The following is a 16,198-nucleotide window of genomic DNA, read 5'->3' as shown; positions in this document are numbered from 1 at the left end:
GACCTAATTGGGCAAGTTAATGAGTTATGGTGTCCTGATTGGGCAAGTTAATGAGTTATGGTGTCCTGATTGGGCAAGTTAATGAATTATGGTGACCTAATTGAGCAAGTGAATGGGTTATGGTGTCCTGATTGGGCTAGTTAATGGGTTATGGTGTCCTGATTGGGCAAGTGAATGGGTTATGGTACCCTGAGTGGGCAAGTTAATTAGCTATGGTGCCCTGAGTGGTTACTTTAATGGGTTATGGTGCCCTGAGTGGGTAAATAAATGGGCTATGGTACCCTGAGTGGGTATGTTAATGGATTATGGTACCCTGAGTGGGTAAGTTAATGGGTTATGGCACCCTGAGTGGGTAAGTTAATGGCTTATAGTGCCCTCAGCAGGTAAGTTTTGGGTTATGGTATCCTGAGTGGGTACATTAATGGGTTAGGGTACCCTGAGTAGGTAAATTAATGGGTTACGGTACCCTGAGCCATATCTGGCCAAGAATTGCCATATATCTTTTCAGACAGTTAGAAAATTGGACAAGGACTTTATGGGTACAGGGTTACTCCAGTCAGGCTCCTATAATAGATTGTGGTGGAGAGGAGAAGGTTGGATTCATGGGTCAAAGTGGATGGGCCTTGCATGGTATAATGGGGCATAGCCAAGGTGAATTGTTAGAGAGCACAATGATGGAGAGCTCAACCCAATCCAATGAAAAACACTTATTGAAAGTGCAGGCTGCTTACCCAGAAGACCCTTCCCTTGCATTAGGGTCAGTAGAGTAATTGCAAAAAAATCCGGATGCACATCTTTTTGTTAGAGTTGTATCAAAAGTGGTTTATTAAGTCCATATACATCACAAAAGGGTAACCCCTCGGGGCCCTTTATCAAGCCGAAGGTGTGCATCCGGATTTTTGTTCAAGGTGAATTGTTAGGGCCTCATTCTATTTGGTAGCAGAATCCACCTCCCATGGGTCCAGGTGACATCTAACTTAGTAGTATGGGGCCCCTTGATTAGTAGTAGCAGTATAGTAGCAATGCACAGAAAAGTGTTGGTTAAATGAAGCCCAACTAGAACCAGCCAGACCCGTTTAGATAATATTCCCTTTCTGCGGTGGGATACAAACAGCGACTGGGCCCCGTTTCAGCTCTGCAGGTATTGAAAGGGAAACATAGAATTATGAGATTGGTTTTGTTTAGGGACGGCGGCCAAATTCCTTCGCTGTGTTGTTACCTTGAATGATCCCATAATCCTTTGCATTTCCATCAGTCTTTTCACTGAATGCCCCAAAATGCTCTGGCTGTGCCAGTGTAACTGCCATCCAAGTCACTGGCTGCAACTTGCATTGGATTACATGGAGCACCGTCGAATAATACATGGAGCACCGTCGAATAAATATGACAATCTTATAACATGAGGTGTTGTGGTGCTACAGCTCCCAGCGTCCTCTTATACACTGAGCTGCTGAAGGAATGCTGGGACTTGTAGTTTGGTAGCATCTGCAGCACTGACACATTCCATTGCCTGGACCTATTGCAGAATCTATTGCATTGTATAGCAAAACTGGTCAGCTGTTGTACCTCAATTCTGTCTTTTAAAAAGGCAATTGGTGGATTTTAAAGTGGGAGGAACCAGCACTCATCCACTCTATGATCTTCCATTGTAATAAAGGGGCCCTGTGCTAATAAAACAGGACCCCTAATAATGAACTCATTGGCCAAATGGGCCCCCAAGGCAGGGGCACCTGCCAACAAGGAGGATAGGTAGGTCTGCCATCTCACCCAGTGGTGTTACTAGATGTTACTGGGCCCCATAGCAAATTCAATTTAGGGCCCCAAAAGATCGGTAAATTGACTTCATCTACCAAGATATAATGGGATTGCTTATTAATTACAGCTTTACTGGGCCCCATAGAAAATTCAATTTAGGGCCCCAAAAGATTTGTAAATTGACCTAATCTATCATTATATGATGGGATTGCTCATTAATTAAGGCTTCACTGGGCCCCCTACTCTCCTGGGCCCCCCTGTAACCACAGAGTCTGCTTTTGGGGTGCCACCCCATCTCGGCCCAATGCTTAAAACATCAGCGTTGTAGCGGGTCAAGGGGGGGGCGCATCAGCAGCACAATATCGCTCTCTGCACTAGTGGAGCCAAATTTCCATATTAAAACCCGGAAATTCGTCTCTTAAAGTTACAAGATTTTGTTTTTTGCATCTTGGCTAATGGCAGGAGCAGCCCGGCTGTTGAAATCCCCCTACAATCTGTCTTTACTCTGCACGCTCGCCATTCTCTTTGCAACCCACAAATTGCATTTTTTTATTTAATATTTCTTGGGGTCCCCTCTGCCACAGGGCCCCCTGTACCCTGCATGATGGTGGCTGTGCTGCCATATTGTTTGCCTTGGCTGATACATTCTCCATTGAATAAATAATCAGTGCTTTGTGCTTCCCAACATTTTAGGTCCTGATCTACCCTGACTGATTGCACCTAGACATGCCTCCAATCCCCCCAAATCCCTGACCACCTCCATTGGTACAGCCGAGGGGCAAATTGAAATGCTTTTACCTTTCTGGGCCATCTGGGGACTGTGGGGTGTACAGCAGGTGCCTAGAGGGGATCTTTTGGCATCATAAGGGATTTCCCCAGCTATGTCATTCCTCGCAGCATAATACGACTGTGACTGAGAATCAAAATAGACCCTGGCATTTCAGGTACACAGAGGTCCAAACTGCCCCCCAGCAGCCCAATACATAGTGACTATGGGATCTTACAGCACTCTCACCTTATAATGTAAGGCAATAATGTAAGTCTAAACAATTCGGGGGCCCTTCAGACGCACGCGTGTGATTTGTAAGGCTGCAAATTACAGGTTCAATCACCGAGACACAAGCACTCGAAGCGCCAAGGTTTATTCATTATCACCACAAACAGCTGCCGGGGTATAATAAGGCCTTTGTCTCACTACGCGCACGATTGTGGCCTTTCTTCTGCGCATAATAAGCTGAATAATAATGTTTATTACCGATAATATTCCAACCAGGAACATTGTGAGCCAGGATTGTGAGCCGATTATTAGCATTAGTATTATTTTTAACAAGTATTTTTAGAGCGCCAACATATGCCGCAGCGCTGTACAAAGAGTACAGATGAGTTTACAGACTCCTGTTCTACCCTATAGTGACTATACCCATAGCACCACTGAATGCTGATGAGAGGGGGTAGAATGGGGTCTGGCAGATGGATAAGAGCCCTTGAAATTGTTAGGTGCTACAGCATTTGCACCCATTACATTGCCGTTCTCAAAGGCACTTGCACCTAAATGCTTGCTCTGCATGGAGATGTTGCCAGTTGCATCCGCTTTAAAAGGAAATGTTAAAACTAAAAGTAAGCTTTATCTGAAAAATCTATATAAATACATCAGTAACCCCTCAAAGTAATGCTGCTCTGAGTCCTCTGTCAAAAAAAACATCACATTTCTTTCCTTCTATTGTGTACTCATGGGCTTCTGTATCAGACTTCCTGTTTTCAGCTTGAACCTCCAGGGCTAGGGCTTGAGCATGCTCAGTTTGCTCCTCTCTCCCTCCTCCCCTCCCTGCTGTAATCTGAGCCCAGAGCTATGAGTGAGCAGGGAGAGACTCCGGCAGGAAGTGATGTCACACCAAGCTAATATGGCAGCTATTATCCTAAAAAAACAGAGACAATGGGGTATATTTATCAAAGAGTGAAGTTAATAGTGAAGTTCCGCCACTAGAGTGAAATTCCGCCACTCTCAATTGTATTTATCAAAGGGTGAACTTTCACTTCACCCATTGATAAATACGCCTTTCAAAATCCCATAGAAATTAATTGAGAGCTGAGGAATTTCACACTAGTGGCGGAACTTCACTCTTTGATAAATTTACCCCAGTGTCTAGAGCTGTTTAATTAGGTATGGAAAAGCATTCTAAAGAATGAAAATGGCAAAATTCGAGCTTGCACTGTTGTGGCTAATCTATTGGCACTAAACTGCCTTGGTAGCTTTCCTTCTCCTTTAAGGAGAAGAATAACACGCCAAAGTGCAAGTCCTAGGCAATGAGCCCCTTTTTTCCTGTATTACCAGATATGAGTGTGAGCTGCCATATTGGTTCACATTACATTTGCCACTGGCGTTGTGTGCGCGGAACATTCTTTCTCTGTATTTGACACAGTTATATTATATATATATATATATATATATATATATATATATATATATATATATATATATATATAAAACTGTGTCTGCCATTGGAATTGCTTCATTCACAGCAGCCCCAGCCTCTCAGTGCCGACTCATACAGCATCATGGTGCCTTTGTCCTTGGATGACCTTGGTTCTATCCTTGAGTGCGACTGCCGTTAACAAAAGTCCTTCTGATTCATGTTCTCACAAAGTGAGACTTTCCCTTTTGTACGCGAGGGTAGCGGAGCTGTTCTATTGTGCGGATGCTGAGAGGTTACTACCTGCTCCCACTGAGCCAAGGCTTCCCTTGCCCGTAGGAAACCTCCCAGTTTTTGGTTATGACAGCCGCCATGGTGTGCGCTTAGATAGTGTAACGTTTTATATCGGCCTCTAAGGCATGTTGGAATTAAATGTGTTTCTTTTCACTTTCAGAAAAGAGAAATTGTTTTACTTAAAGGGATAGTAAATAATATAGTGCTATATCTGATCCAGAAAATGCCTATGGGAAACTTGTCCCACAGCATGTCATAAATTCACTTTCAATGGTTATCTGTAGTGTCGGACTGGTCCACGGGATACGAGGAAAACTCCCAGGTATCAGTGGCCCCTCAGGCTGCTAAACATCTGGCCTATTTCATGGCTATTCCCTATTTCTATGAGAACAAAGATGCTAAATAGAGGAAATAATAGATTATAGGATGTAAAGAAAAGAGACTAGGAGAATAGAGGTTGAGTGGGGAGAGGAAGAATAATAGTACTGAGAGTGGCCCCTGGTCTAAGGTTTTTGGTGGGCCCCTGGTCTAAAGTTTTTGGTGGGCCCCTGGTCTAAGGTTTTTTCGGTGGGCGTCTGATCTAAGGTTTTTGGTGGGCCCCTGGTCTAAAGTTTTTTCGGTGGGCGTCTGATCTAAGGTTTTTGGTGGGCCCCTGGTCTAAAGTTTTTTCGGTGGGCGTCTGATCTAAGGTTTTTGGTGGACCCCTGGTCTAAGGTTTTTTGGTGGGAACCTGATCTAAGGTTTTTGGTGGGCCCCTGGTCTAAGGTATTTTGGTGGGCCCGTGGTCTAAGGTTTTTTGGTGGGCCCCTGGTGTCCCAGTCTGACACTGGTTATCTGCCCCCACCTTCTACCCCTATCCCTGCCATCAGTGCTCTGGTCTTACCTACTGGCTGTGTATAGCCCCCTGTGCCTTTAAGCTTCCAGGTTTTATTGGTGCCCAAGACAACACTACTTGGACTGGCACTCTCCACTCCACTATAGTTGGTCCACTCATCAAACACCCCCATGAACACTCATCACATACAGTATAGCAGTCGGCCTCACATCATCCCTTCCCACCAGTGGTCATCCCAAAAGGCTCTACACCTACTGTCCTCCACCTCTTCTCCATGTGCCCTGTTGCACCCAAAGCAGGTGCCTCTGCTGCCTAAACCCAGGGCCGGATTTACATAACGGGCGCCCCAGGTCCGCTGCCATTCTTCGCCCCTCCTATCCCCTCCCCTTTATTCGCCCACATTTTCATCATCAGGACTGGAGGAATCCTGCTGCCCTAGGCCTGGCCTTGGTAGCCTTTCCACAAATCTGGGCCTTCCTAACCCTAGTTCCAGCCCTGGTCTTCAGCCCCGTTCTTCTTGTCCAACCCGACCCCCTGTAAGATGCCATTGGAGTGTTCTAATCCAACCCATTGATGGCTCCTAATCTGGGGAACCAGAGTAGACCCTGATGGCTACAAAGGGTCAAATTTATAGAAGATATCTATTTGTCTGTAAACCTAGACTGACCATGAAGGTCATTTCCACTGAGATTTGGGGGAGGAATTTGAGCCCTAAGCCCTGGCCCAGATATCTTTAAATAAAAAATGGTCTGAATCCACTTGTACATCCCACTATTAAAATACAGTTTAGTTCTCCTTTAATTTATTGTTTATCCGTCAGTGCATCTATGAATTCCTGCAAAAGAGAAGGTTCTGCTGCCTGGAGCTGGACTCTGAGTCCCATGAGGCACCAGGGAGAATATTTCTAATTAACAAGTCCTCATTGCTCTGTTGTTTGGAGATCGGCTTTTGCTTTTCTCTTCCCCTCGGCCTTCAAAGGGATTAAATCATGATTATTGTTTTAAACAATGGCCCCTCGAGACCTGCCACCTTTTCCTAGTTCCCCAGGTCTAGGGGATGTCATTCTTAGGGTCCTCCATCTGTGGGGGCCTTTTCTGGCTGAGAATGATAGACATGTGGAACCTGGAGAAGCTTCTTTTCTGTTTCTTTAGTAAAAGAGAAGGCCCTAGAGCCTAATCCAGAACATTGGCCATTACTGTGTATGAGCTGGTAGTTTAGGGTCTGGAATAGACATGTTGCACCTGGTATGGACTAGACTTGTCTGTATGTATCACAGCACGGCCTCTAGTTGGAGCACTTGTCCATTGCACTTTTTTATGATATGACACAGTCAACTACTGTATTGTCTCTCCTCCTCTAACCTATTTGCTCTCTATCCTCCATCCTCATCCTTTTCCCCCCGTCGCGGTTGGTGCTCAATACAGTGAGTTTTCCAAAGAGAGAGAGAAGGCCAAGGCTCGAGGCGACTTCCAAAAGCTGAGGGAGAAGCAGCAGCTGGAGGAGGACCTGAAAGGCTACTTGGACTGGATCACTCAGGCTGAGGACATAGATCCAGAGAATGAAGATGAAGATATAGACGAAGATAAGCCTCGAAATAGTATGTCTTGTGTCTGGTGTGTGTTTGTGTGGGGGGGGGGCTCGGGTTGACATACTCATTTCTACAAGAGGGCAGTCTAGGAACCCACCCACCAGTCTAGCACTAAATATATGTTCAATATGTTCTGTACAGACTATGAGCAAACTGCTGCCATCATTTTATGGGATCTCTCTGTAAAGACTATGAACAAACTTAGGGACTGTTCCTGCTGAATTGTGCTTAGTACAGGGAATACCTATGCTGCCATAGTTTTATGGGATCTCTCTGTACAGACTATGAGCAAATTTAGGGGGCTGTTCCTGCTGAATTGTACTTAGTACAGAGGAATATCTTTGCTGCCATAGTTTTATGGGATCTCTCTGTACAGACTATGAGCAAACTTAGGGACTGTTCCTGCTGAATTGTGCTTAGTACAGGGAATACCTATGCTGCCATAGTTTTATGGGATCTCTCTGTACAGACTATGAGCAAACTTAGGGGACTGTTCCTGCTGAATTGTACTTAGTACAGGGAATACCTATGCTGCCATAGTTTTATGGGATCTCTCTGTACAGACTATGAGCAAACTTAGGGGACTGTTCCTGCTGAATTGTGCTTAGTACAGGGAATACCTATGTATGCTGCCATAGTTTTATGGGATCTCTCTGTACAGACTATGAGCAAACTTAGGGGACTGTTCCTGCTGAATTATGCTTAGTACAGGGAATACCTATGCTGCCATAGTTTTATGGGATCTCTCTGTACAGACTATGAGCAAACTTAGGGGACTGTTCCTGCTGAATTGTGCTTAGTACAGGGAATTCCTATGCTGCCATAGTTTTATGGGATCTCTCTGTACAGACTATGAGCAAACTTAGAGGACTGTTCCTGCTGAATTGTGCTTAGTACAGGGAATACCTATGCTGCCATAGTTTTATGGGATCTCTCTGTACAGACTATGAGCAAACTTAGAGGACTGTTCCTGCTGAATTGTGCTTAGTACAGGGAATACCTATGCTGCCATAGTTTTATGGGATCTCTCTGTACAGACTATGAGCAAACTTAGGGGACTGTTCCTGCTGAATTGTGCTTAGTACAGGGGATACCTATGCTGCCATAGTTTTATGGGATCTCTCTGTACAGACTATGAGCAAACTTAGGGGACTGTTCCTGCTGAATTGTGCTTAGTACAGGGGAATACCTATGCTGCCATAGTTTTATGGGATCTCTCTGTACAGACTATGAGCAAACTTAGGGGACTGTTCCTGCTGAATTGTGCTTAGTACAGGGAATACCTATGCTGCCATAGTTTTATGGGATCTCTCTGTACAGACTATGAGCAAACTTAGGGGACTGTTCCTGCTGAATTGTGCTTAGTACAGGGGATACCTATGCTGCCATAGTTTTATGGGATCTCTCTGTACAGACTATGAGCAAACTTAGGGGACTGTTCCTGCTGAATTGTGCTTAGTACAGGGGAATACCTATGCTGCCATAGTTTTATGGGATCTCTCTGTACAGACTATGAGCAAACTTAGGGGGTTGTTCCTGCTGAATTGTGCTTAGTACAGGGGAATACCTATGCTGCCATAGTTTTATGGGATCTCTCTGTACAGACTATGAGCAAACTTAGGGACTGTTCCTGCTGAATTGTTCTTATAACAAAGGTACCAGAAAGCCTGAGACAAAAACATATATGAAATGAAGGAAAACAAAGCTTATTTCATATTTCAGTTGCATGAATACAAAGTGAATATAAATGAAGTTATAGTGTCCCTTTGCAGATAGACTCTCCCATGAGTCTCACACTGATTCACCAGAATGTCACGTCCGCTGCCCTGGTATTAATCAGAGCCCACGCAGGGTGCCTTCAAGGCTTGGATATTCCAGATAATCCTGTTAAATTTAGCAGAGAATTATTTTACGCCTCAGTAGACACCAATAAAGAGACAGAGATGGTTCCCGACTCCCCGGTAACAAATAAAACTCGGGGACCAACCAGCACCCACCTTGTCCTATCGCTGACACAAACTGACAGATCAACATGAAAATCATTGTCATGGTGTTTTACTGCTGAAATAACAAGTTGCCGTATAATCCTGACACATTGCTTCATCTCTCTCTTATACCTCCATTCATTATATCAGAGCTCATATCCAAATGTCTCTCTGCAGAACTACAACTCCCAGAAATCACCACCAGGTAAACCGTCAGATGAATACCAGGATTTGTAGGTTTGCAAAGCTGTACTGATGCAGTTAAGGGCAACTAATCTGGACCCTGCAATGCACCAGCTGTATATAAGGAAAAAACACCCAACTGCATAGGTTGTCAGCCAGAAATAATGTATCACCTATACAGAGAGATCCCATAAAACTATGGCAGCATAGGTATTCCCCTGTACTAAGCACAATTCAGCAGGAACAGCCCCTAAGTTTGCTCATAGTCTGTACAGAGATATCCCATAAAACTATGGCAACATAGGTATTCCCTGTACTAATCACAATTCAGCAGGAACAGTCCCCTAAGTTTGCTCATAGTCTGTACAGAGATATCCCATAAAACTATGGCAGCATAGGTATTCCCTGTACTAAGCACAATTCAGCAGGAACAGTCCCTAAGTTTGCTCATAGTCTGTACAGAGAGATCCCATAAAACTATGGCAGCATAGGTATCCCCTGTACTAAGCACAATTCAGCAGGAACAGTCCCCTAAATTTGCTCATAGTCTGTACAGAGAGATCCCATAAAACTATTGGAGCATAGGGAATCCCCTGTACTAAGCACAATTCAGCAGGAACAGCCCCTTGACTATGGAGACATATGGGGGCATATGTATTAACACTGGAGACAAACATCACCTGTGATGTTGCACATAGCAACAATTTAGATATTCAATTTGTTTTCTAATGTGTAGATGACTATTGAAGCCTTACTGTTGATTGGTTGGTATTGGCAGCATCACTGATGATGTTTGTCTCTAGTTTTAATGAATACGCTTCATACTGTATCATCTGTCATGGGTTTCTCCAGCCAGCAGTTTAAATATACAGTAAATGAGCCTTTCCTAAAGAGAGTAATTGATCCTGTCATATGCCATAAGAGTACTGCTCTGATCCTAAAATTCACTGCCATAAAGCAAGATGGTGCTGCTGCATTTGTCCAGTAAGGAAGTAGTGTCGGTCACATGATTAGCCAAACTGCAGACCTTTACAAAACCTTGGCCACTGGGTACAGACATGAGTAAAGAAAAGGTTTCTTTTGAACCCATGTTGTTATCTCTGACCCCTCTGCAGTGAGCATGCCAACCAGTGAAACGGAGTCGGTTAATACAGACAACGTGGGCAGTGGCGACGTGGAAGAGGAGAGCTGCGGAGTGCGTCTCGCGTGAGTAACTGACACTTGGGTCTAAAACTGGGGATTAGTGGCCAGGGCTTGTTCAACTCTAAGCCTCATATCAACAAAACATTGCCAGAGGGGGTTGTAGTTTAACAGTCTGGAGGCCCTTCACTTTACCAACATTGGTCTAACTGAATAATGTAACCTGTATATGAATCCCACCCATTATAGGATAATTAAATCTTTAGAACAAGTGAATGTAAAATTGATGGGAGTGCTATTCTAAGCCCTTTCGTCATTTACATTCATTATTTATTTTCTTTTTATTCCAAGCGATACATGTGCTGTTAATATGAATGAATTTTGTTCCAACAGCGCCACCTGCTGGTCAGTTTCTGACCAGTCTGACCACCAAGTAGTCAAGGAAGTTGTCAGGAGAAAGAAAGAGGCTGCTCTGATGTTCTTCTGCTTAGGAAAGATTTGAGAAAGGTTTCTAATTGTTTTCCTAAGCAGAAGAACATCAGAGCAGCCTCTTTCTTTCTCCTGACAACTTCCTTGACTACTTGGTGGTCAGACTGGTCAGAAACTGACCAGCAGGCAGGCCTGGATTTGCGGCAAGGCCGCATAGGCCTAGGCCTAGGGCGGCAAAAAATAGGGGCGGCATGCCGCCCGGCCGCATTATGGGGACGTTTGCGTCCCCGTTCAACTACACCAGCTGCGCCGGCGTTTTTTCGCCGGCGCGCTGGGAAGGCGGGCGCTAGGACCGTGCGGCCGCCTGGTCAGACCGCGTGGCCTAGGGGCGGCTGGAAAAGAAATCTGGTGCTGCCAGCAGGTGGCGCTGTTGGAACAAAATTGATTCATATTAACAGCACATGTATCCCTTAATATCTTGGAATAAAAAGAAAATAAATAATGAATGTAAATGACAAAAGTGTTTAGAATAGCACTCTCATCAATTTTACATTCACTTAGGTTTACTTATCCTTTAATCTTTGATTGGCAGGGCATGCAGATACAGGCTGGTAAGCCTTATGGAACACTTTATGAGCAGCTTTGGTTGATGTCTCCCCCCCCACCAAATGTTATTAACTCAGTTACGGCACTTAACTAGTAATCCTAACCCCCTGCCTGGGTTGTACAACCTCATCTTACAGTGTGTATTCTTCAACAACCAGGTGGGCGGGATAAAAATAGCCGCAAAAGCATTTGCAGCCTCTTTGTCCTGGTGATGAATAATTCCATGGCACTTCTGACTCATTTTCATCTCTCTCTTCTCTTTCAGGCACAGGATTTCCAAGTCTAAATTTAGGTAAGAATTATTCTTTGACTCGCATGAAGGTCTGACTGTTAAAGGGCTAACTTTTAGTATGTAATGGAATGGCTAATAGTGATGGGTGAATTTCTCCAGAAAAATTTGCGAAATCGAAAAGTTTCTCGAAAAAATCGTAAAATTCTGAAATTTTTCACGTATAAATCATGAAAATTGGACATTTTCACGAAAAAAAAATGTGAAAATCTGACATTTTCACAAAAAATTGTGAAAATTGTAAATTGACGCCTGCGCATGTCCAAAAAATTTTGACGCCGACGAATTTTCGCAGGAGATTCGCAAATTTATTAGCCGGCGTCGAAAGTCGGAAATTGCTTATTCTAAACAACTTTTCATGTGGTCTTCATTATTAATTTTTTTTTTATTATTCATTTTTTTATAGTTTTTGATTTATTTGCCTTTTACTTCTGACCCTTTTCAGCTTTCAAATAGGGGATCACTGAACCCATCTAAAAAATAAATGCTCTGTAAGGCTACAAATTTGTTTTTATTAGAGATGCACCGAATCCAGGCCTTTTTTCAGCAGGATTCGGATTCGGCCGAATCATTCTGCCAGGCCGAACCGAATCCGATCCCTAATTTGCATATGCAAATTAGGAACTGGGAGGGAAATTGTGTGACTTTCTGTCACAAAACAAGGAAGCATATGCAAATTAGGATTCAGATTTGTTTCGGTATTCGGCCAAATCTTTCACGAAGGATTCGGGAGTTCGGCCAAATCCAAAATAGTGGATTCGGTGCTTCCCTAGTTTTTATTGCTACTTTTTATTGCTCATCTTTCTATTTGGGCCTTTCCTACTCATATCCCAGTCTCTTATTCAAATCAATGCATGGTTGCCAGGGTAATTTGGACCCTAGCAACCCAATGGCTGAAATTGCAAACTGTAGAGCTTGTGAATAAAAAGCTAAATAACTCAAAAACCACAAATAATAAAAACCAGTTACAAATTGTCTCAGAATATCCCTCTCTACATCATACTAACAGTTAACTCGAAGGTGAACAACCCCTTTAAGGTATTTTCATTATTTTTAGCTGTTTTTGGACAACAAATCTCAGCCTTGTAAAGAATTTAAAGGGTAACATCCGTTTCCAAACACAAAGACCAGCAGGTGCTCTAACGAATACAATGGTGCTGCATTTAGCATCCCTACATTTATGATGGGCTGGTGGGGTTGGTAGCATGTATTTTAACAAATTGACCCAGCATTGAAAATAAATGGTTAAAGGAGAATTTACTCCTAAAAACCAATATGGGTAGAAATGGAGTATTTTCCATACTGTACTTACTGTACCAGCCCAGAGGTGCAGCAACCCTACCACAAGAATGATCCAGGCCTTCACTTTTGCCTCCAGCAGCTCTCCATCTTGGATCTTGTTAGTGTATTTTTTGGTGAAACTCAGATTGTGACATCGCTCATTTATGGACAGTGATGTCAGGAGCAGAAAGATGGGCTTTCTTTCCAGTTTGGTCCTCAAAAGAAGAGAAACAGCTCTCAGTGGAGCAAGAGTTATAAGATCTTCAGGTTCGCTGACATTCACAAGTGTCGACTCTATCACAAGATAATTACGGGCTGCGCGAGATACTTAGCGCTAATTACAGGCCTCCCACTCTAAATAGCTCAGTTGCTTAGCAAAGCGCCTGGTTGAGCAACAATGGGCAAGGGTTAGAGAGCTATTGAGGGGCCCTCGCTATTTAATGTATCTGAAGGAGAATGATTGGAGGTCAGAGGGGAGGATGAATTTACCTTTAAATAACAACACAGACCCCAAGTATTGTCTGTCAGTTCCATGCACCGAAAAGAAATTCTGCCTTTTTTGTTTGTGTAACGTCTGTAAAAAAACGTAGATGTGTACCCATCAACACAGTATTGAAGTGGTCTTTCACTACAAAGGCCAAGTTGCGATGAATAGAATTCACTTTATGTGTAGCTCTTGGGGTGATCCACAATTGATTCTTTATAATAGACCCCTAATATATATCTTATATCTGCTCATGGCCCATTTGCTTCTTTACCTTGATGTTGCTTTAGAAACATACTGAAGCCTTTTTAGCCTGAGAAGACACATTCTGACCCCTTATTATTTGGTTTAGGATGAAGCCACTATACTGACTAATTATAGGTTTGAAGGACGATTGGTTATTCCTTGTAATCGTGTTTTTATCAACTGAGGTCAATGTGGCCAATCAAAGCCTGTCGATGACATTGCCCCAAACAATAAACAAAACAGGGGCTTAATAACTTTATACCTATTGATCCAAGCATCTACACTGCCAATGATGTCATCTAAATCAATGATGTCATACAAAACGAGTTGGTGTGGGCCAAAGTTTTCCCCTGTCTTTCATGAGAAATTGGTCAACAGAGGTCGTTGTTGGCTGCTCAGAGGATATGGATGACTTTTTCAGAGCCATCATGACTGTTCCCAAAAAGCAAAAACAATACTAAAGACTAACCCCTATATGTAATAAAAGGCACTAAGTTTGCCCAGGAGCAGTAACCCAAAGCAACCAATAAGATATTTGCTTTTAAACAGGTGACCAGTAAATACTACCTGCTGATTGGTTGCTATGTGTTACTGCCCCATGGCAAACTTAGTGCCTTTTATTACATAACCCCCGATATATCCTATGCCAGCATGTTGTAGCTGGAACTTGATGTTCTACAACGTCTACACTGCCTCATGATGTCATTGAAATCACTGTCCTTGCTTCTTCCATGTTATAGAAAACCAGGTTGTTTGGAGTCCTTTGCCAGCCAAAGAAGCTTTCCACCATTTTCAATAAACAAAATTTTCAACAGAGGTCACTGTGACCAATCAAAATGTGTGGATTAACTTGTCACAGCCACAATGGCTGCTCGCAATGAATGAATGAACAAAATAGGACCTTAATAACATCATTCCAGCCTTTCCCACCTACTCAATGGAAGTAAGGCTGCAGGCAGTTCCAGAAACGTAACTAGAGGGGGGCGGGCCCTGGCACGGGACGCGCAGCCGGGCCCCCCGCCCCCCTCCGTACACCCAGAACTGGCCGGGAATAAGCAGAGCGCGAACTGCCGGGGGGCCCTGGCCCGCTCGCACCCCCTGCTCCCCCAGGTTCCGCCACTGGGCAGTTCATTCTCTACGACATCCACACTGCTAAATTATTTTTTCTTAATGACTTTCATTGGTCCCCAGCTTCTTTCAGTTGATACCAAGCAAAAAGCCCCACCCAAGGCTAAGGTTGGAACCCATTCTGCCCCCTTTATGGGTGTCTTTTTCATGTAAAGGTCATCGACAGAGCTGAGGAGGAAAGCAAATTTTGGAAGGCCAAGATGGCTGGGCACAGGGCCACCACGTTTATTTAGAGAAGGGGTCTCTAACTTTTTTTTTTACTTTTAAGTCACATTCAAATGTAAAAAAAAAGTTAAAGCGCAACATAAGCATTCAAAAAGTTCCCTGGTTGCCAAATAAGTAATTGGCTATTGGTAGCCCCTATGGAGACTTGGCAGTACACATGGATTTTATGCAACTTAAGCTTGCCTTCAAGCCAGGAATTCAAAAAGAAGCATCTGTTTTAAGGCCACCAAAGGGTCAGAGAGCAACATGTTACTCACAAGTCACTAGTTGGGGATTACTAAATTACAGGGAAAGGCAACCTAGTTAAGTACATGTCTACAGAAACATTGATAGGACAACCTTCTTACATTTAAATCCTTGAACTAGTCTCGGTTACAACCTTCTAGCATTTCAGTCATTGAATTAGTCTCTGTTACTCCTTACGGTGACATGTGTCCATTGCCATGATGCTACTGGTAACCAGTTTCCTCGTGTCCTTCATAGTCGATACTGGCGACGATGGAACCGGTTTTGCAGGAGGAAGTGTCGGGCGGCTGTAAAATCAAACGTCTTTTATTGGCTGGTTATATTTCTTGTGTTTCTGAACACGCTGACCATTGCTTCCGAGCACTACAACCAACCGGAATGGCTTACCGAGGTGCAAGGTGAGCAATTGTTCTTTACAACTAGGCAATGGTCCCATTGAGCATATACTAATCCAAGCTGTGGACCATATAATGAATTTGAACTTTCATATTCTTCTCTATTTGCAGACACGGCCAACAAAGTGCTCCTGGCTCTCTTCACAGCAGAGATGCTTCTCAAAATGTACAGCCTTGGCCTTCAAGCCTACTTTGTTTCCCTGTTTAATCGCTTTGACTGCTTCATCGTTTGCGGTGGGATCTTGGAGACCATATTGGTAGAAACTAAGTTCATGTCGCCCCTGGGGATCTCCGTCCTGCGCTGTGTGCGCCTTCTCAGGATTTTCAAGATTACCAGGTAACTGACTAACTATTTTTCTCTTGGGCACGCACACAATAGTGTGCTAAGGGTATGAATGCTTAAAAGATAAATACACATTTTAAATATGTGAATGTAAAATTGATGAGTGTTATTCTAAGCACTTTTGTCATTTCCATTCATTATTTATTTTCTTTTTAGTCCAAGATATTAAGGGATACATGTGCTGTTAATATGAATGAATTTTGTTCCAACAGCGCCACCTGCTGGTCAGTTTCTGACCAGTCTGACCACCAAGTAGTCAAGGAAGTTGTCAGGAGAAAGAAAGAGGCTGCTCTGATGTTCTTCTGCTTAGGAAAACAATTAGAAACCTTTCTCAA

At 43.5% G+C, this 16,198-nt stretch overlaps 1 protein-coding gene across 13 annotated transcripts in view; it reads left to right on the top strand.

The window, feature by feature from the left end:
* cacna1c.S (calcium channel, voltage-dependent, L type, alpha 1C subunit S homeolog) overlaps positions 1-16,198 on the top strand; it is a 233,288-nt gene that overhangs the window by 160,723 nt on the left and 56,367 nt on the right. For all 13 annotated transcript variants that reach the window (XM_041587921.1, XM_041587922.1, XM_041587927.1 and 10 more), the window contains exons 9-13: positions 6,720-6,892; positions 10,167-10,257; positions 11,492-11,518; positions 15,363-15,523; positions 15,632-15,857. In XM_041587921.1, the coding sequence (XP_041443855.1) occupies positions 6,720-6,892; positions 10,167-10,257; positions 11,492-11,518; positions 15,363-15,523; positions 15,632-15,857 (678 nt within the window). The remainder of the gene's footprint in view (positions 1-6,719; positions 6,893-10,166; positions 10,258-11,491; positions 11,519-15,362; positions 15,524-15,631; positions 15,858-16,198) is intronic.

The sequence above is a fragment of the Xenopus laevis genome, chromosome 3S (genome assembly GCF_017654675.1).
Source record: "Xenopus laevis strain J_2021 chromosome 3S, Xenopus_laevis_v10.1, whole genome shotgun sequence".
In the NCBI taxonomy this organism is placed as follows: Eukaryota; Metazoa; Chordata; class Amphibia; order Anura; family Pipidae; genus Xenopus; species Xenopus laevis.
This window is presented reverse-complemented; position numbering and strand designations above follow the sequence as displayed.